The sequence below is a fragment of the Meriones unguiculatus genome, chromosome 7 (assembly GCF_030254825.1).
Source record: "Meriones unguiculatus strain TT.TT164.6M chromosome 7, Bangor_MerUng_6.1, whole genome shotgun sequence".
Lineage (NCBI taxonomy): Eukaryota > Metazoa > Chordata > Mammalia > Rodentia > Muridae > Meriones > Meriones unguiculatus.
The window spans coordinates 61686324-61709010 of NC_083355.1; the positions used below are offsets into that span (position 1 = coordinate 61686324).

The 22687-nt window shown below is 41.4% G+C and overlaps 1 protein-coding gene across 3 annotated transcripts in view; it reads right to left on the bottom strand.

Moving 5' to 3' along the window:
* Positions 1 to 22687, bottom strand: part of Slc25a21 (solute carrier family 25 member 21) — a 530746-nt gene that overhangs the window by 22952 nt on the left and 485107 nt on the right. For all 3 annotated transcript variants that reach the window (XM_060387524.1, XM_060387522.1, XM_060387523.1), the window contains one exon: positions 2639 to 2803. In XM_060387524.1, the coding sequence (XP_060243507.1) occupies positions 2639 to 2803 (165 nt within the window). The remainder of the gene's footprint in view (positions 1 to 2638; positions 2804 to 22687) is intronic.

Sequence of the window (22687 nt, forward strand, 5' to 3'; positions counted from 1 at the left end):
AGAAAATTCATTTGTTAAACACCTATTGACATTTCACTAAACAGACTTACAAAAAATTGGACAGATACAGAGTGTAGGGAGTCTTGAGAGAGCAATTCACACCATGCCTTTCCATCCGTTCTATTCTCTGGAGCTTTGCCTGCACAGTGGTCGCCTGTCTGCATTGCCGAGGTCATTAGAATTTTGGTTATTGCCAAAATGCCTGCTCTGACAGTCTACCAAGGCAGCATGGGGAAACTTATCTCGGCAATGTGAAAATCTCCCTTTTAAGAAGCATTTCCAAAACCAAACATCTCACCTCTCGGATACAAAGACCCTATTATATTATTTTCTTTTTCTTGGGGTTCTGTTTGATTAGGGTGAGACCCACTCTAGCCCTAAGCCCTTCGACTGTAAATTCTCTCCTAGCCTCCCGTACACCAACATCAATTAATATAGTGACTCTCCCAAATGCCAAGGTATCCCCAAGGTATGCAAGGAAAGGAAACACATTCTCCATTCATTTCTTTCTTCATTCGTGTGATTCATTTAGTACAGATTTCCTGAGGACCTGCTCTGCACCAGGCACTGTTGTAATCTCTGAGGATACAGCAGTGAAAAAAATCCAGAAAAAGCCCTGATCTTACTAACTTATTAAATGGGAATGGGAGATGAGAGCAGCACAGACCTTGCCATGCCGGAGGGATAAACGTTAGAAAAATCCATTGTTTTAGACAACAGTGGTTTATTACATGTTAGGAAATGTGATGGGATTTGTTTTTAGAATAGCAGTCCAAATTTAGAAAACTGTGATCTGAGAATTTGTAAAGCATTTTTCATACATGATTAGAAGTATTACTAACTAATGACTCTCAACACATTGCTTGTCTAAGTCCAATCAAATATTTTCTTTTTTTTCATTCATTGATTTATTCACTTTATAACCTGACTGCAGCCCCCTCCCTCCTCTTCCTAACACCTCTTCCTCTTCCCTCTTCCTCATCTCCTTCTTCTCATAGAAGGAGAGGCCCCCATACCCTGGACAATTAAACATTTTCAGTATGCCTGTTCAGTGGTCTTTTCCATGGCTTCTTGAGAGACCCTCTGAAGAAAGGGCTCACTTTATAGAGTGCCTGGCACACAGAAAGAAGTACTTGACATTTTGGTTGTGAGCCTAGCCTTTAATGGTGGAGCCATGTCCTTAACCCAAGAGAAGTGCTTAATTAAGGTGCTTATTGAAATAAAACATTGTATTCACATTAGTAACAAAAGGTGGTTTGCAAACTGGTAAGAAAAATGGATACCTTCTGTTGTTTAAGGATTGTGTGACCTTTTAAGAAAATACAGATACTTCTAGGTTTCTCCTGTTTTTTAGTTATGCACAACATTTAATTACTTAACTTTAGAATGCTTAACTCTAGAATAAAGTTTGAATTTACAGATATTTACTTATTGGTGTTTCAAAGATAAGGTCTTGTTATGTTGCTCAGCCTGGCTTTAAACTCTCGGTGATATGCCTACCTCAGCTTCCAGAGTGGTGAGATTACAGGTATGAGCCATTATTTGTGGACTCCTTAATTAGTTTTGATAATCACTCGCATTTATAGAATGCACTGTGATCGTATTCGCCATTATTAGCTTCTCTTAACCCACCCAACTCTTGCTGGTTCCTCTGTCCCCAACTGTTCCCCTTAAAAGTATCTAGTAACATGTGATCATATAAACATCTTATTGATCTTCTTGTATTGCTTTCTTAAATATAAACAAATTCACTTTACTTAACATGTACATTAAAATACAGCCATAAATGTAATAAGATACATCAGTGCTTAATTTGTATAAATAATTTATATAATCCAATTCATTGTATGTGGTTTGCGTCTGGCTTAAGTCTTTGGGTAGCTGGAGAAATGGAGGAATTAAACACTTCTCTAATGTCATGTGAGTTGCTTGTTTCAGAGCCTAAAACACAGAATTGTCATCATTAATGTCAAGCTTCATGGAGGGGAAACACTGGGGTGTGCGAGTTACAAGTATTCCACAGGCAGTTTTATATTGTAGGAGTTGGAAGACTGTTGGCTTCTGTAAGTTATCAAAAGAGAATGCAATAATCATCTTTGTTAGATTGTATATTATTATTGTAACAAGAGCAGATAACTCCAGAAGAGCTGGGTTACCCCTCACCTAATTTAGCCCAAGTGCTTTTACAAGTGAATATCAACACACAATTGGAAATATAGCCTGACATTTCCCCTGTGAGCTCAACTGATTTAGAGTATGGGGGAAAAACCAATTCCTTGGTTTAGAGAAGGTGATGTGAGTGAAAGAGAAATGAAATGATAACACAGTTTGTAGAAACTTCTATTAGGGACTGAATGGAAAAGTATTCACATGTAAATGAAACATTCTTCATGGAGATTAACCTTCCCATCAAGACTTGGGTTCAGGCTCAGCTTTACTATTGATCTTCATACACTTTATTTTCAGAAGCCTCAGGTTTTGGATTTGAGAGGGAAATAACAGCACTCAATACATAGGCTGAAGGGGTCAAATAGATAATGGTTGTGAATTTGGTTGGACATAATAAATACTTTTAGATGAAGCTATGAACATTGATAGGTGTTTCCACCCAACAAATCTGAAATGATTACATAGTTACCTTACTGGCTGGAATAATGTTTTTGACATTGTGGTAGAAGCCAAAATAAACCAAGTTGAAAATTCCATGGCGTCCCAGAGTTGCCGTAAATCCTTTGTTGAGGCCCCGGAGCCCCAAGCCTTCCTTTTTAATGATTTGTCTTGCATAAGCAAAAGTAGATGGGTGCTGTGTGAAAGAGAAACCAAGCGAGAGACATCATTTTGGGAGCATGGAACACAGCACACTACTACATTAATGTCCTTTCATGCCAGAATCATGAGGAACTATTTTCCCAAACAGGAAAAAAAAAACATGTTTATATTTGTGCTTTTAAAAATTATAACTCCCTTCTCCACCCCCTTTCCCCCCCCCCAAAAAAAAACCTTCAGAACCTTATGCATAGAGCAGGCTTTATAAAGAATTATTGGCAAAAGAAAAACATCTTTTGTGGAGTTAGTGAAACTAATGTCATGTAATAATTACCATCACTTTCAACATGTAAATAATTGTATCCAGTTCTGGTTTACCCTCTCAAAAGGAGGGATTATCCATAGAGATACTTTAGTAATCCATAAGTTCATGTCATCCAAAAGGAATTTATATTTGGCTCCTCAGTCTAGAAGGTTTACTTCATAAATTATGCTTTCTTTCAAGCTAATGTTAAAACTAGTCTCAAATCCATTGCCTCAGTGATTTCAGCTCATGCTAGCTTAAAGATTGACCATAGATAAACAGCTGTTGATAATACAGCTCTGCACATAGGTGGACAATCCGTGTGTGTATCATTTGCTACAATACAATATTAATCAATTCACTCTTTTTCAACCCTCTGGTTATTACGAAGGCTGAAATACCTCGCCTGCTTGAATCTGATCTGTTGTTGCCTTCAGAGCTCCCTAATTAGTGCTCTCTGGTTCTCTCTGAGGTTTACAGTTCCTTACAATACAGTTGCAACAGTTCATATAAGTTTTTAAGAGTACGAGTGATTGTCTCCTCTTTGGAGGCACTTCTCAAAAAGAGATTCCCACTTCTCTTTGCATTTAGTTCTTCCTCATGAGGCAAGCATGGAGGTGAAATCAGCTTGCGGTTCTCGTGGAGCACATTGCTGTAAAATGGCCACAGCAATAAGCCACACTTTCATCTCTTACCTTTTATCATTTGCAATTAAAACCACATCAGTGGCTGAACAGAATGAAAGAAAACCAACTGAGGCCGTTCCCCTAACTGATAATTTATGCTATGTGATTAGCATAATGCATTTAAATGTGCTTATTTATATAGTAAATGCTATAGTTTGTGCTAATGAAGATTTTTAAAAATTCCAACTAGTTACAACTATATTATTAGCTCCTTTTTCATTTATGAGGGTTAATTACAATAAGTCACCCTAAACAACCCTTCTTTGCAGTGGGAAAATACCACAGGAGAATGTCCCTTGAAGCAACAGAATGCATTTCACAAGGAAACCCAGAAGATTCTCCTGAGGTTAGTCTATACTCTGATCTACAGTGGGCCTTTTTGTGTGTGCCTTGGTGTGCTGATAGACACCCAAATCATTTCAGTTCTCAAGAGCAATGAGAAGTTGTCTACAAGCTCATGCCTGGTAGTGCTGAGCAAGTTGCCTAAACAACCACTTTTTGAGCTTAGAAGGTGGCACGAGGGCAGGGAGGGACAGAGCAGACATGAGGATTCCTGGGCCAGACAGACCTGACTGATGCCAGTGTGCCTGCTTCTTCTCCACCCTCCCTCATTTAACTCTCCAGGGGCAGGAGGAACTTTCACTTTTTCATTAATTTTTATTTTATGCATCTATAGATGTTTTGTTTGCATATAGATCTCTGTAGTGTGTGTGTGTGTGTGTGTGTGTGTGTGTTGCCTAAGGAGGCCAAAAGACAGCTTAGGATCCCCTAGAACTGGAGTTTCAGTTGGTTGTGAGCTACTTTGTGGGTGCTAGAAATTGAACCTGGGTCCTCTGGAAGAACAGCCAGTGCTCTTAACCACTGAGCCATCTCTCCAGTGGATATTCTTGTTTGCTTGTTTGTTTTAGGCAGGGTCTCATACAGGACATATGTAGCTATGTCCTGGAACTCATGTAGACCAGGCTGGCCTGGAACTTACAGAACTCCACCTGCTTCTGCTTCCCACGTGCTAGGGTTAAGGCGTGTAGCACCACACCAGTGTCAATGGATATGCTTGAAATTAGACACCTATGCTCCCCAAAGGGTCTGGACAGGCTTTTACTGTTTAAAAACCATAGTTTGCCGAATCATCAAAATTGAGATGTTAAATTTAAATATTGGATATTGGATAGTGTTGTTTTTCCTTATCTTGAAAACATACCTCAGTAAAATATTCAAAAGGTGTTTGTTGACTGACCGTTCCATGATATTCACGTGTATGGGTGCTAGGTAGAACAATAAAGTGTAACTCGTGGCTTTGAACTCATATTCTTTTCCTGGGTTTGAATCGTAACTGTTAAAAAGTAAGTATTTCAGAGGCGAAGAGACTAACTAGAAACAGTGACCTAGCGTCAGACAGCTCCAGGTTGGAGGCTCCGCAGCACCATTTACTAATGTCACCCTCTCTGATTTGTCTTCACTTATTTGTGAACAAGGATAATAGTAGAATCCATTTTATGGGATTGCTGTTACGATAACTAAGTCCATGGACTTAGTCCAATGTAAGCACTCATGATATGTTTGCTTTACATAAGAACAGCCACTACGACTGGCAATAATAAGAAGTTATGATAATAAAATGATGGATGTAAATATCTTGATAGTTAAAATAGTGGCAATGATCTGGCTGCATTCACAGAGGACCTGGGTTCAGTTGCTAGCACCTACAGTACACAAACATACCAGCAGGCAAAACACTCACACACCTAAAAAGAAAAAGTTGAGGCTGGTTGGAAGGGAGGAAGGACATACTTCTTCAAACACCTGGCTTTCCTTTCCCTTTTCCAGATTCCTGGATTCTGATGAAATCCTGCAGAAATGCATGCAGGAAGTGAGACAACAAATTGCTTCTTCTGAGACCCAGCATAACCCAAGGCATGGCTAAGGATCCCCTTCAGGGATAGTCTCATTTCAGTGTCCACACTCCTTTCCACAGCTGTGAATCCTACTGCTGGTGTTGCTGGCTTTTTCTGAGATTGATACTCCAACCAAGGACCATGTATGCAGATAACCTAGAACCCCTGCACAGATGTAGCTTGTGGCAGCTCAGTCTCCAAATGGGCTCCTAGTAAGGGGAACAGGGGCTGTCTCTGACATGAACTCAGTGGCTGGCTCTTTGATAACCTCCCCCTGAAGGGGGGAGCAGTCTTACTAGGCCACAGAGGAAGACTATGAAAGACAGTCCTGGTGAGACCTGAAAGGCTAGGGTCAGATGGAAGAGGAGGAGGACCTCCCTATCAGTGGACTTGGAGAGGGGCATGGGAGGAGATGAGGGAGGGAAGAAGAGAGGGGTTGGGAGGGGATGTGGGTGGGGGCTACAGCTGCAATACAAAGCGAATAAATTGTGATAGATAGATAGATAGATAGATAGATAGATAGATAGATAGATATAAATTAAAACAAGAACTCCCCCTTCCAGTGGACTAGGAAAAGGGGATAGAGGGGAAAAGGGAGGGAGGGTGGGACTGGGAGAAGTTGAGGGAGGAGGCTACAATCGAGATATACAATTGTAAAAACAATACACTGTAAAAAAATAAAGGAATCAAATTAAAAAAAGAAAACTGTACTTGGCAAACCCACAGGAAGGAAGGATTGTTGGTCTTGAAGGTTGAGAACAGAAGCATACGATCTGAACCTTTACTGTAGGGCTTTCATGTCTGCTGTCAGGTATCTGATATCACAGAGTATGTGGTAACATCAAAGTTCAGAAACCTTTGAACCCTCTATTCTGATAAGTTAGATTGCTCTTCTCACCAACTCTGTAAAGTGGGTGGCAGATACCCTCCATTATCAGTTTTTTAGTGAAAGGAGTGAGAGAACCTAGCCTACTGAGGCAGTGTTCCTAAGATAAAATGCTGATGACAAATGGCTTGACCGGAATTTTCCACCTAAGTATTTTTTCCTAATGCTCATCCTTGCAATAAATGATATGACTTTGAGGGCCCACTAATCCCACCACCACAAGTAGCAGATATTTAATAGCATATAAATGTTTTTGGATTTTTTAATGGAAAGTTGGAGTTTTGTATAAAAAGAAATCAGAATTCCAGTATCTACAAGAATTAGAAGTTTGATAGGCTTTTGCTTCATTCAGGGATCTTGTGTCATACACATGTAAGCAAATATTCAATTAGAAAGGGAAAACATGACTTCCACTTGGATGCTTAAATAGTAAAATGTAGAATCATTTTGACTAGATCTCTGCAAACACAGAAGATTTTACTAAACTTATTTGATTACCAGGCTTCCCTTTCAAAACAAAATGGCAAGTGATTAGCATCATCAGCCAAATGATTCCAACACTATCCAGCCCGGCATCATGTCAATTTCTTTGTGAAATTTAGGTTCTGTTCAGTTTTCATATTTGGTTACAGACTGTGGGCCAACTGCCTTCTCTCTTTCCTAGTAGCTTCCCCTGTCAGCTTCAGAGCTGCGTGATGGAAGAACAAGAGAATTGGGATGTAGGTAATGTTATGGGATGTAGGTAATATTATGGGATATAGGGAACACTGATAGGCAAGTGTCTTGAGTGCTAGATGACAGGGGTGAGCACTTGGCTAAAAGTCTTCTTTAACGTTGATTTTAGTGGCTGTCAAATGCTAACAATGGGAATTCCATGTTCTTCCACACAAAGGTTGAATGCCTACTGCTCCTATAGACCGCACTGAAGATCTATCATACAGCTTTTCTTATATTCTAGAAATAGACCAATAATATTTTGATTTCTTTCATTTGGAGAGATATGTTTATAATTTTTGCATATATCATCAAAATATTCCACAGATGTTATGGACCCATGGAATAAAATCCATCATTAAAAAATCCTTAAGAAATTTAATCATAATAGAAGAACCCCAGTCAAATAAGTTAAAACAGAAAAATGTTGAGTGATCTCACATTTTTTTAAAATTTATTTTTAATTAAAATGTAATCACATCATTTCTTACCACTCTTTACTCCAAAGTCCCCCATGTCACCCTTCACTTCTTTTCAAAATTATTACATCTTATTATTTAATTACATACATATGTGCATATACAAATAAAAAGAAATATATATTCAAATAAATATATATTCAAATAAAAAGAAATATATAAATGAAATTTTTCTGAGACCATTTAATGTGGCTTATATGTGTTTTGTTTTCTTTTCTTTTTAGGGTTGACCATTTCAGTTTGGTTAATCATCTCTTTTTTTTTTTAATTTTATTTTTTTCTTACCAGTTACATTTCATTAACTTTGTATCCCAGCCGTGTCCCGATCCCTCATTCCCTCCCAGTCCCTCCCTCCCTCCCTCATCTCCACCGTGCCCCTTTCCAAGTTAAGAGAGAATTTTTTTAGTATTTCTAGCCACTCAGGGGACCACATCCCCAGAAGAAAGCCAATGTTACCTCCCTCTCAGCTATCAGTTACCAATAATAGCTCCTCCATATGCAATATGAGCCCCCTTTCTACCCCCTTATCTATAAAAGCTAAATCTAAAAACAGAACCAAAAGGTCAAATATACAGAGATGGAAAATCAAACCATTATTACCAGGGCAGGGGAGAAGAATAGGAAGTGAGGAGATGTCAAAGTGTAGCAAAGATTAGGATGAATAAGCCTGGAGACCTAAGGTCCGGTTATACTAGGACCACCATTAAGAAAGTTGTACTTTTGGAGGCGGCTTGTTAAATAAGTAGATTTTGGTTGCTCTTGTTACACAAAAAAATTACTATGTAAGAGAATAGTGTACTGGGTACCCGGAAATTGAAATCATAAACAATTGTAAGCTGCCCAATGTGGATGCTAGGAACTGAACACAGTCCTCTGGAAGAGCCATCCTCCTGTCTTATAACCATTTTATCATCTGTAAGTATTCCTAAGCATTTTCTTGAAAATCTCAAATATACACAATGAAATTCATTTAAATAACAAGATTTAAAAGTTCAAAGAATACACACAAGAGAGAAAATAATCTTTTGCCTAAATCTTGCTTCCAGGTGCCACTGGGGCACTGATCACGTACGCGTTGAGAGCCCAGAACTACCAGCAAATCACAGAGATTATTTATGGCAGCCTGAGCTAGCTTTTCTGGCGTTGTTCCATCTCACTACTGAGCAGAGTTGGCTCTGATCAGCCTCGGAGAGCACAGACAGGGGTTTTAGGCATTGTTCCCTAGTAAATAGCTCTCAGGATGTAGCCAGTGGTACAGGCCCACGTGGGCAGGTTCCTCCATCCCTAACGCCAAGGCACACTGTCAGAGGGTAGCACACTTGTGTTCCTTCATCTACTTCAGAGGACAGGATGAAAGGTACTGCAGCTTTTTAAAAATTTTTTATTAATTATTTATTACAATTTATTCACTTTGTATCCTATCTGTGGCCCCCTCCCTTGTCTCCTCCCAATTCTATCCTCCCTCCCCCTTCCCCTCCTATGCCCTTCCCCTAGTTCACTGATACCGGTGGGTGGTCCTCCTCCCCCTTCTGTCTGACCCTAGCCTATCAGGTCTCATCAGGAGTGGCTTCATTGTCTTCCTCTGTGGCCTGGTAAGGCTGCACCCCCTAGGGAGTGGTGATCAAAGAGCCAGCCACTGAGTTCATGTCAGAGACAACCCCTGCTCCCCTTACTAGGGAACCCACTTGGAGACTCAGTCTATGGGTTACATCTGAGCAGGGGTTTTAGGTCCTCTCCATGTATGGTTCTTGGTTGAAGTATCAGTCTCTGCAGGGTCCACAGGGCCCAGTTTCCCCCCCCCTCTGGTGGTTTTCTTTTAGAGCTCCTGTCCCCTCCAGGTCTTTCTATCTTCCTCTTTTTCCATAAGATTCCATGCACTCTGCCCAAAGTTTGGCTATGAAGTGTGCTGCATCTTAATGCTGAGTGGGTGGGGCTGTTGCTCTGCGTAGCATCATGTGACTGGAAAGCAAACTGGATGAGGCTTTGTCCAGTGGATTGAGGCTCTCTAAGGGAGCCTTGGGAAGAACACCTCTTTGTGCAAGGAAACCCAGTTGCTGCATTTAGGTAGGAAAATACACTAGCTCTTCAGGAGATAGACAATCGTCTGTACTTTTCATTACTCAAATCAGGTCCTGAAGCATTTTCATAAATTTGAAAGAAGAAAAAAGGAAAGAAAAACTTTCCTTCCATATAAGAATAAAATGTAAGTGAAAGAAAGGATTTGGGCTTAAAAATACACATTTATTTTAGCTTAGATATTTCATTAATAAACCTTTTAATGGGGCATGCTTATGCACAAAAAAGATAACCCCAATATAATGTCATTCTGTCTTGAGTTTTCTTTAGTCTTTCTAGTCTTTCTTCTCTTTATATTTATTTATATTTTTATTTATATGAATATTTCTGCTACATGTATGCATATATGTGTACTATTGTATGTGTGGTGCCCACAGAGGACGTTGGCTCTTATAGAACTGGAGGAGAGGATGGTTGTGAGCTACCATGTGGGTGCTGGGGACTGAACTCAAGTCTTCTACAGAATAACCAGCGCTCCTAGCCAAGGATTCATCTCCGCAGCCCAGAAAATAGGGCTCTTTAAGCACTCTGTGTATAGAGGACAACCTGATGTCAACAACCCCTCCCAGATGCTGAGCCACAAATTGATGTCAACACCAAGCTGATGTCCCATAATCCCTCCTAGGGGACCCTGGAGACACCACCCATCCCTGCACTGTTGGCAGAGCATGAAGGAAGATGACAGTGCATGGCCACAGGGACTGCTGCTGGAAGGAGGCTGGCAACAAGGAGGCCGCCTTCACTTCATCGAAGCTTCAGAAGTGCTCACTCTGGGCTTTCCTTTGCATTTCTTGAATATCCCAGCTTGTTTATTCCAACGGAAGCAACATGGCTAGCTATGTTATGCACACGTTAATGGTCAGTTCTTTAGAATTACTAGCACGAGGGGTCTTATTTTACCTATTTACAAAATAGGAACAAACCTCAACCATACAGAGATACTGGGAGGATCTGAAATATCAAAGGAGTGTAGAAAAAAGTAGATGAGTTTACAGGGTGACTAGCAGGGTAAGATAAGAGAGAAGTGCTGGGAGAAGACATCACTTTTTCTTCTCTAGCTCTGTTATTTGATTGATGAGAGCAATATATATTGCTTCAGTAGTCTATAATCATACATAACACATTTCCAGTATTAAGTAGAAGGGGAAGCCGTGTAAATTGTCTTGCAGTGTCTGGCATGTAGATGTTCTATAAATGGGAGCAATTATCATGACTCTAAAGTCTTGGTTTTTGAAAGCAAAAACCCAGGGTTCCAGGCACAGCTGAGCGGAAGACTAAAGTCTATTTACCGTGAATGATAATGAAGAGGCAACTTGGCTGCTCCTTGGAGCTTTGTTTAAAGATAAGTATAGGAACAAATTCACAGGAACAGTTGTGCATTCTGCCCGCAAGTGTCACAGATGGAACACAACAACTTAGTGCTGAGTAGCTGTTAGGCAGGGCCTCCTACACTGACGCAAGAGTCTGAAGCTGATCTATCACTGTGAATATTGGCCAATCTCCTGTCACACTGTAGATCCTCACAGCCACACACTCATTCTATATGCCAGCCAACCTCTCCTTTTCTTTCTTGGAAGAGCTGTTCATGAAACACACCTTCTTATGTTGACCCTAATGTAATTAAGTTTAGCAAATTATTTGTTGTTTATCTACAGAGAAATTAACCACTAAGCCTTGTGGTATTACATATTATCTAACTCGTCTCTGGTAGATTATTAAGCTTCTAGAATAAAGTGTGCAGAACTGTATTTAGTGGTATTATCTAAAACCACAAGCAAAGCTTGAACTAATTAAAAATTCTGTCTTTAAAGATTCACCATCAATTACCCATTTGCTATCTGTTCATCAAGCCTTACAATTATAAGTACAGAGAAAGCAGGTAGAAGACTATCCATGTCTTGGATTAGACATCTTTAAAGACTAAATAGAAGTAAGACAGGCCTTTTTGATTTTCTACAGGTTTAATTTAATATTCGGGGGTGAGAATGAGTATGCTCATGTGCAATGTAGACAAAAATGACAAAGGAAAAGGAAAAACCTGTGCTCCAGCCACACATTTCAGGCAAGTCCTATAGACCTCAAGGGAAGGAAAATAACCCTTTAGCCAAATAATAACTTTGAAGTAGATTTCAAAGCAGAGAGAAAAACTGGGAAACAATTCATCCAGGATTTTGCTCCTGGGGAAAAAGTCACATTTTCCAGGCTAGCAGAGTGCATGCCAAACATCGCTCGGCTCAGCACGAGTGATAGGGGGCTTCTAATTCTTAGAACTACACAGACAAAAAGCAATGCATCTAGGTAGAGGACAGAAAGGGACAGTAGGGACAGGCTACATAGTCGTAGTTCTGGCAACGCCAGATGAGTGAACCACGTCCAACACAGAAATCCACGAGCAAGCTTAGTCCTCAGCCAAAGAGATTACAAATGAGAACAACTCTTCACTTGGGTTCAGTTTGAAGGACAGCGGGAAATGCGGGTCTATCTCGATTTTATCTGAACATGTTTTTATACCCACTGAACCAAACCGGAGCATGACAAAGCTGTGCTTACTTTGCTCCCCACAGAAGGTCAAGTGTATTTAAATTAGAGACCAGTTTTCTTTCCTTGCTGCAAATCTTAAGATGCTGGCCAAGGTTCTGGTGTTGGACTTGACGGAAGTGTGGCAGGGATTATGGTCGTTAAACGATATGGTGGTAATTAAGAAACCAAAGGAAGACAAGCACACCTATGGAAACGTGTTATACGTACGTTCTAAGGATGTGATGGCTGTATTAGGAACCAAAGTAACCACAATTTCCGCTATATTTCTGGAACAGTTTATGGTTAAACTGGGTGGGAAGGCATATTTTGTGGGTAACATATTTCTGACTGGCTGAAGAATCTGCTAGACCACAGAGAACATAACCGGGGCAGTTGGAACCAACACAGGGCCTGCCATGCCTGAGAGGCCTGATGGGAATTGCAATAGAGGACCCAGCACTGTGGCTCCTCTCAGTGAACTGCAGGATCATTGAAAACTGAGGTTGTCCACCAAGGACCATGTATGGATATAACCTAGAACTTCTGCTCAGATGTAGCCCGTGGTAGCTCAGCAACTAATTGGTTTCCCATAGTAAGGGGAACAGGGACTATTTCTGACAGGAACTCAATGACTGGCTCTTTGACCTCCCCACCCCCCAAGGGAGGAGCAGTCCTGCTAGGCCACAGAGGAGGATTTTGCAGTCAGTCCTGAAGATATCTGATAAAACAGGGCCAGAGAAAGGGGAGGAGGTTCTCCCCAATCAGTAGACTTGGAAAGGGGCAGGGAGGAGATGAGGGAGGGAGGGTGGGATAGGGAGGGAATAAGGGAGCAGGATACAGCTGGGATTCAGAGTTAATAAAATGTAACTAATAATAAAAAAATTAAATTAAATTAAAAAAAAAGAAAGAAAACTAAGGTTGTGCTTTCATGTCGCCAGTCCTCGGACCTCAGCTAGCTGGCCTTTGCCCTGGACCCCAGGCTTCAGAGGGCTCTGTTCCTGCCCTTTGTTAGGACGCCTCCCACCATGGCCAGAGGGCCGTCTGCCTAATATCTCACACCTCCTCCTAGACCGTGTTCAGTGCAGCGGGGACTGCGGCAGTCCTTATACCATATGTCTAGCCCTCACGAGGCTCTAAGTGTAGAAGTAAATGTCTCATAGACTGCTGTTTTCTTAGGCTCCCTTCCACTGCAGCCGAGTCCCTCACAGCTGTAGGAACTTCTTGGAAAATGTCTCATTTAAAAGATCACATTGATTCACCACCTCAGGCTGAAGAAATAAGAAAATTCAAAATAACCTATGTTGGATTTCATGGCAGTTCACATCCCAGATGGGAGGGCAGCAAGGAGCATAGACAGGATACCTGAGAAATTCACGTAGTTGGCAGGATAAGGGCTGTCTGGCTGCAGAATAAACTTCCACAGGGCATCCCATTCTGCTTTTCTTTTTTCTTTTAATAATTTTATTATTTATTATCTGTTACAATTTATTCACTTTGTATCCAGTCTTTGGCCCCCTCCCTTCTGTCCTCCCTCTTCTTCTCCTATGCCCCTCCCCTAGTCCACTGATAGGGGAGGTCCTCCTCCCCTTCCATCTGACCCTAGCCTATCAGGTCTCATCAGGACTGGCTGCATTGTCTTCCTCTGTGGCCTGGTAAGGCTGCTCCTCCCTCGGGGGGGAGGGGCGGGGGGGTCAAAGAGCCAGCCACTGAGTTCATGTCAGAGATAGTCCCTGTTCCCCTTACTAGGAACCCACTTGGAGTCTGAGTCTATGGGTTACATCTGAGCAGGGGTTTTAGGTCCTCTCCATGCCCTGTCCTTGGTTGGAGTGTCAGTCTCTGCAGGACCCATTCTGCTTTACTTAAAGGTGTGGAGCCAGCTGGTCATTCTTCCTGTAGTCTATGTGCACCTTCTTCTTCCACAACTTCAGCTACGATTGGAAGAAAAAGACTCAGCCTTCTGGGAACCTACTGTCTGAAGTGAACAGACTTGATGAACAATCTATATTTACACCATACAACTTTTGCAGAAGAGTGTCTTGATTTTGGCAGAATTCTTCTTAAAGTAACCTCAAATGATTCTAGTTTCATCTCTAATTTCTGCTGCAGTTCTCAGCCAACAGATTGCTAGTTACTACTCTTCATTATGACAGGGGACCTGCATTGGAACTTAGGTGTGTAAACAGCTTGAAAGCAGGCTGCTCTTTCTGGGATAAAGGTTTAATCTCGCCAGTCCCCTTCTTTTTCCTATCCCTGGTTTCCAGGCTCTGATAACCACCCTACTACTCTCTGTTTCTATGGGTTCAAACTTTTTAAAAAAGATTTATTTATTCAGAGTTCACACACAATTAGGATCATGTGACATTTGTTTTCTTGTTTTCCTGACTTATTTCACTTAACATAATGTCCTCTAGGTTCATCCATGTTACTACAAAGGATAGGATTTCATTCTTCTTGTGGTTGATTAGTATCCTATTTTGCATGTGTGTATATGCTGTATTTATTTCTTCACTATTCATTGGTCAATGGACACCTAGGTTGATTACATATCCTTATTATTATGAAAAAATACTTCAATTGATATGGGAGTGAGGATATGTCTTTGCCATCATTTCATAGCCTTCCCTTCCCTCCCCTCTTCTTCCTTTCTTTCCCTCCTTCCCCCCCTCCATTCATTCCTCCTTTTCTCCCTCCCCCTTCTTTCTTTCATTCCTTCCTTTTTTTCTTCCTTCCTTCTTTTATGACAGGGCATCTGTCTGGCCTAGGACCTGCTATGTAGACCCAGCTGGCCTTGAACTCCCAGACACTCACCACCTGCCTCTTGAGTGCTAGGATTAAAGTCATGAACTACCACACCAAGCTTCTTTTCCTTTGGATATAGTCTTTGGAATCGTTTAATAAAATGATAGCGCTGCTTTTAATTTTTTGAAGAAAATTCTGTGCTAGAGTTAGATAGTAAGAGTAAATTCTAGTGTTTTGTTAAAGAGCAGGATGGCTCTGGTGAACAATATCGTATTCAATATTTCAAAATTGTTGAAGAGGATTCTGAATGTTCTTAACAATAAATGATAAGCACAAGAGGTCATGGATAGGCTGTACCATCCTGATCTGATTATGATGTGATGTGTATGCATGGAGAACCATTACACTGTAGCTCGTAAATCTGTACAATTATGTATCAGTTGTAAGAAAAGTAAAAGTAAAAGTAAAAGGAAGTAACAAGAAGAATTCAGTCTGAATTGATGGTATTTTTACATGAGAATGAACTAAAGTGGACAAAGAGAAGACTGGCCATCATTAAGTAAGCTGATCTTGTTCTGGTGATGGAGGCAGCTGCTCAGTAGTAATGGGTGCAATATTTCAAGGTAAATCTGTCTCTTCTTGAACTAAAGGGCTTATATGATTAACTCATATCTACAAAGAGTTATCGCTAGTTTCGTGCCTACTATTTGCCAGGCTCATGCGAAGACCTCCCTGTATATAACCACATTTTAATGCTCACCAAAAGTGCTATAATCTCTACAACATTTATTAAACTGTCACTATACACATATTTCATTAGCAGCTTCATGTATCAACATATATCATGCACATTTAATAATATGCACATGGGTAACTGAATCTCACTACACCATCAGGGACAGTTTAATATTCTTGTGTACCAGAAGAGTAGGAAATATGAAGGCACGAGGTAGTTAATGACTGGCCAGTCTCTCCAGGGTGTGCTTTTAACCTGTACACAGGAATGCCTTGCTACAAGAAAGATGGACTGACCATCACCGTTTGCCGGTGAGAGAACTGCAAGTGCTATGTTCAAGGCCACCCTGTTAGGGAATGGTGCAAAGCATGGTGGGAGCTTTAATCAGTGTCCCAAACTATGGTCTAGCTTCGTCTTTTCTCTGCCTGGATTTCTGTTCTAGACACCTCTGATGATATACTTTTCACCATAATTTGCTCACAAGTTTAATTTCATTGGAAATTAAATCAGGAAAAAAATGGGGCATTCTTAAATAATCTTTATGATTTTTATGAAGTCATAAAATCTGGATTATTCAAGGTCAAGCCTCAAGATGGGGTAGAAAGTCATTTCTAGCCAGTTAGCAGCAGAGTTCCCCAAAGGTGGGCCTCGACCTTGGCAGAACCATTAGAAGCATTTCTTTGGAATTATATTTTCTTTCTGTCTTTCTGTATTTTCTAAGTGTTCTACAGTGAGCAGGTACCGCTTTTAAAAGCAAGTATTCCAGAGAATATGAAGACATCTCATATTAAAACTTTTAATCATTTATAAAAGCCCTTTATTTGCCCCATATCAGCCTCTTCTTTAGAGCCAAGTAGTTTGTTTACAGTGATTTATTTAGATGGTCACTGTCTCACATGGAAGTGACTACACACATATGGCCACTGAGTTCTCAAAACACCTTAGTTCAGATATAGGAGAGGTGGCCTTTCTGGAGTATGTGTGGCCTTGTGGAGAAAGTATGTCCCTGGGAGTGGGTTCTGAGGTTTCAAATGCTGACGCTGGGCCCAGTCTCTCACTCTCTCTTTCTCTTCTGCCCCCTTTTTTCCTTCCCCCACCCCTATACCCCACTGCTTGCAGATTAGGATATAAGGCTCTCAGCTACTTCTCCAGCACCATTCCTGCCTGTCAGTATTCTCCCTGCCATGATGATCACGGGCTAACAATTCTCTGAATTTGTAAGCAAGTCCCTGATTAAATGCTTTCTTCTCTAAGTACCCTTGGTCATGAAGTCTCTTCAAAGTAACAGGATAGTAACAAAGACACATCTCACTAAAGTTTTATTTGCATCTATGTGTGCTATGACTTGTGACTGTGTGTGTATGTGTGTGTGTGTGTAAATGCACAGTCATCTGTGTGAATATATATTGCTGCAGTACATGTGTGGGGGGGTCAGTCCTCACCTCCCACCTTGTTTTACAGGGTTTCTTTTGCCACTGCTTCACGGGCCAGTCTACTCATGGTCCCTGCACCCCGTGTCACCGCAGGAGCACTGGTATTACACACGTGTGCTGCCATGTCTAGCCTTAAGTAGGTTGGGGGGATCTGAATTCAGTGCAGCAAGCTCCACCAACTGACTCGCCTTTCTCAAGTTCTAGGGTCGCATTTTTATGGTGAACACGTGTCAAAACTTTATCCAAACATGGAATACACAACACCAAGGATGAGCCCTACTTACTGTAATTTACACACTTTGGGTGGTGATGTGTCGGTATAGGTTTACCAATGTAACAAGTGGGTTACTGTGGTGGCTGATGTTGACAATAAGAGAGGCGTTCAGAGAGAAAGGTGGATTTTGCTGCTGTTGTCTTTCTATTAATCTAAGATTCTAAAGTTGACCTAAAAAGATAATTTCCTAAAAATACTTAGGACGTGGCTAAGTAAAATATGTTAGTAAACTAAATTTACCTGGTTCTCTTCACTTTTTTCATCTTGCTTTTAGGGAATGTGGCTCAAATTATGTTTCTACTGAGCCAGCACCGACCACCCTAGAGCCTGGATTACATTTTGTGCTTTAATATACTTCCATTATGTATAGAAAGATATACTTTTTGCAAATTTTCTAAAAGGTCTTCATCAATTTTATACTCAGGTAGTTAAAATTTATTAGTTACAGAAAATTAGGTTTCGTTATTTTAATTTAATTTAATGTTTTTAAATATATTACATCCCTCCCTACCAACACACACACCTCCCTCAGAAAGGATCGGGCCTCCCTGGGGACATCAACCGAATATGCCCAACAAGCTACGATAAGACCAGGCACATACCGACACATTAAGGCTGGACAAGGTAAGCCGGTAGGTGGAATAAAGTCCACAAGTTGGAAAGAGAGTCAGACCCAGCCCCTGCTCCTACTGTTAGGGTTCCCAGAAGCACATTCTTGTGGTGTCCCTGACCCCCATGGTTCCTCTGATCCTTCCTCCCTCCTTAGCAGGATTCCCTGAGCTCTGCTTGATGTTTGGCTCTGGGACTCTGCTTGATGTTTGGCTCCGGGACTCTGCATCTGCTCCTACCAGTTGCCGGGTAGGAGTCTTTCTGGTCTCTCTGATGTTGATTCTGCTAGGCTCCAGTCCCAGAACACTCTGCAGGTGGAAGGCTTTGTGGCTGGTTGGCTTCCCAATCCCTCTGCTTGAGGCCCTGCCTGGCTACAGAGGATGGTGGGTTCGGGCTTCTTGTCCCCCAGTACTAGGCGTCTTTGCTAGGGTTACTCTTGTAGAATCCATGGAGTTTTCATTGTACTAGGCTACTACTACCTTGCTCTGAAATGCGCTCCTCCCCTGAAACTCATGCAGGCAATGCCCCTATACACATAAAATAAAACAAAAACGTTTTAAAACAAAAAGTTTAATTTATAACTTCAAACTTTAAAACAGCTATAGGAAAATGCAGGGAACACTCCTGAAGTTATTTAGGTACATTCAAGCAAGAACTTTCTGCATAAAACTCTCAAAATAGAAAATAGTTCCAAGAAACAATGAAAGGGAACACAAGAAACTAGAGGCTTCTGCATAGTGAAAAAAGCTGTCAGCAGAGAACAGACAGTCTAAAGGATGGAAGAGAAAAAAATGTTTTCTAACTATATTTTATATAGAGTAATAGCTAGGATATATTTAAAAAAAAACCTATAAAATTAAACACCAAATTAAAAAATAACCTGACAGTCAGTAGCCAGGACGAAATGGTGAGATGAAGAGTGTGTTCAAAAAGCCACACGTGGTCAATTAATGTTTTTAAAATACGGTGGCATAAATATGACGGAGGCAACCAATCACTTTCCGATCGGATTTAAGGCCTATGCCACAGGAGTAAACCCATACCTGTAACTATAAATCCGGCTAAGAACCTACGGTTGGGCAGCTCACTGGTCCAAGGGGAGAATCCACTCCTATTTGTAGAATGAAGCTCTCAGACTTCATCAGAAAAGCATCTTTTTGTAGCCTGTGGCCAATGAAGAAACTCAGAGCTGGTGGAAGCTCGAAGCATAATTCTCAGTGGAATGCTTAGCTACAAAAGAGACATCTGTATTACATTGCCTCTCAAGGCTCAGGCACCATCTTGGAAGACAGGACAGAATTATTTTAAAAGCCAGTGGTCTGGGAGGGCAGGCACAAAACTGTCTTCTGGACACGACAGGGCTGTCACACTCATGAACTCACAGCAGCTGGTTGCTTGCACAGCTCTGCATAGGATCAATCCAGTCACCTTTCTAGTGAGGAGGAGGAGGAGGAGGTTTCTGAACCCTGACCTCTAGTTGAGGACCTCTGGACAGTTGATGGCGTCTAGAAGGCTTCATTCAGTTATAACAATAGGCATAGCCCAGTTATTATGTGTTTGGTTGCCACTCACTGCTAAGGACGTTTTCAGTTTGTCTTATAGTGCCTAAAAAGTACCACATCAAAATCAAACCTTAGTTCAGCCACAGGGAGCTACTCTAAATGCTGGTATACACACACACACACGGCCATTATTTTCTAAATTCTGATTTGTTGACATTTATTAAATATTTTATAAATATAGCAAATATATTTTAATCTAAGCAAATATGAGACAAGTTTCAGTTTAGTGAATTCTGCAAAATAAATGACTCTGAGCAAGCTCCCTCTATCCCTCAGTTAAAAAAGCAACAGAAATGTATAAACAGTTTATAGAGATCACACTTTTGCAAAAGGAGTATATGCAGAAAGTTTTGTGTTGAGTGGGCATGGTGTTTATCAGGCTCTAGCAAAGCACTGGCATATGCAACAGGAAGTCTTACAGTTCCTGAGCAGAACACCAACAGCTCAGGCTCTAAGATCAACAATTAATAAATGGGACCTCATGAAACTGAAAAGCCTCTGTAAGGCAAAGGACACTGACAACAGAATGAAAAGACAATCTACAGATTGGGAAAAGATCTTCACCAACCCTACATCTGACAGAGGGCTAATATCCAAAATATATAATAAACTCAAGAAATCAAACACCAACAAATTAAATAACCCAATTAAAAATGAGGAACAGAGCTAAACAGAGAATTCTCACCAGAGGAATCTCAAAAGGCAGAGAAACACTTACAGAAATGCTCAACTTCCTTAATCATCAGGGAAATGCAAATCAAAACACCCTGAGATTCCATCTTACACCTGTCAGAATGGCCAAGATCAAAATCTCAAGTGACAACATATGCTAGAGAAGATGTGGAGAAAGGAGAACACTCCTCCATTGTGTGTGGGAGTGCAAACTTGTACAACCACTTTGGAAATCAATCTGCTGCTTTCTCAGACAATTAGGAATAGAGCTTCCTCAAGATCCAGCTAAACCACTCCTGGGTATATATATACCCAAAGGATGCTTTGGCATACAACAAGGACATTTGCTCAACCATGTTCATAGCAGCTTTATTCGTAATAGCCAGAATCTGTAAACAACCCAGGTGTCCCTCAACAGAGGAATGAATAAAGAAATTGTGGTCCATTTACACAATGGAATACTACTCAGCAATCAAAAAAGAGGAAATCATGAAATTTGCAGGCAAATAGTGGGAACTGGAAAAGATCATCCTGAGTGAGGTAAGCCAGACTCAGAAAGACACGTGGTATGTACTCACTTTGAAGGGCATTTTAGGCATATAGTATGGGATAAGCATACTACGAGGCATAGACCCAAAGAAGATAAGTAACATGGAGGACCCAAGGCAGGATGCATAAATCTCACTTGGGAAAGGAGATAAAATGGGAAACAGAGATAATGGATGAAGAGCGAGAACAAGGTAGGAGAGGGGGCACAGAATGTTAAGGGGGTGGAGATCAGTCTGGAAGAAAGCAAGAGTAAGAGGACAGAAGGCCTGCAGAGAAAAGAGAAACTGTGGGGGTGGGGACATCTCCGTGACAAGATGGAGACCTAAGTCAGCGTAGGCCCCTGGGAGGATATAAGGGGGATTCAAGAAGAGACTCCTAGAGGCTGAGACCATAGAGACACCCTCTAACTAGACCAATCTTCTAGCAAAGGGTGGGGAACACCAAAACACCACAAAAACTTCGACCCAAAATTTGCCCTGCTTACACGATGTGCGGGGAAATGATAGAGCAGAGCTTGAAGGAACGCCCAACGGATGCCTGGCTCAACCAAAGACCCACCCTATCAGAGAGTGCCAGCCTCTGACACTGTGAGGGATATTCTGCTAAGCTTGCAGACAGGAGCCTGTCAGAGCTGTGCTCTGAGAGCCCCTACCCAGCAGCTCCTCAAAACAGATGCTGAGACTCAGCCAAACATTGGTCAATGTTTAGGGAGTCTTGGGGGATAATGGGAGGAAAGAGAAAAGGACAGGAAGTGACGGGAGCGCCACAAGAAACAACAACAGAGCCAACTAACCAGGGCCCAGAGGGTTTTGTTGAGACTGGAGCATCAACCAAAGACCATGCATGAACTGGACCTAGATGTAGGCTTCAAGTGTGTCCTTCTAGTAAGGGACATGGGGACTGCATGGGACAAGACCTTACTGGTCAGCTTTTTAACCTCGTTCCCCTGGTGGGACTGCTTTGCGAGGCCACAGGGGAACAGGACATGCTCAGTCCTGATGCATCTTGATGAGTTGGGGTGGATGGGAAAGGGAGGTCCCCTCTTCTGAGGAAAAGATGAGAGGGGAGGAGGGAGGGAGAGAAAGTGGGACTTGGAGGGGAGGAGGGAGGAGGCTACAGGATGTAGAGTGCATAAAATAAATAAACGAGAAAAAACGAGCAGCAAGAATAAACAGAGTGCTGTGAGCACTCCTCGTTTTGATTCCAGTGCGTGTTCCTTGGTGCTCTGTCCCATCCTTGTTTCTTTAGTCACATGCTGCCAGGACAAAGACCTGCAGCTAAAGACCTGTTTGTTCCTTGGCTTCCCACTGCTACTCTAAGACAAGCTTCCCCATGGGCAAAAAGGAAGCATTGAGTAGTGATCTCCAAAACTTTCTTCCTGTTGGCAATTTTCCTACTCTAATAAGCTAATTTTTCTTCGGCAGAATTCATGGCAACTGTTTTCAATACTGCATGTTGATGGGGGCATTTGAAAAGCACGTCTGCTTCTTTTCTGTCCCTGCTCCTCACCTTCATTTTCTCATAAGCTAGAAAGATATTAACAAAATATAACAGAACATAAACAAAAAAAATCTAGGGCTACACAGAGATTTTACAGCAAACAAGCAAGCAAACAAAACCAAACCTCTTTAAATTAGGTTGAGTTCATCTGAGCAGATACCATCTGTTACAGCAGCCCTACCCTTCTCCAATCTCCCCTACTCCAAGTCTTGGCAATAACAGGTGAGTAGGGCCCCCTTTCTCCCAAACTCCTGCCCAAGAAGCTGTCAGAGAACTCTCAGGTAATA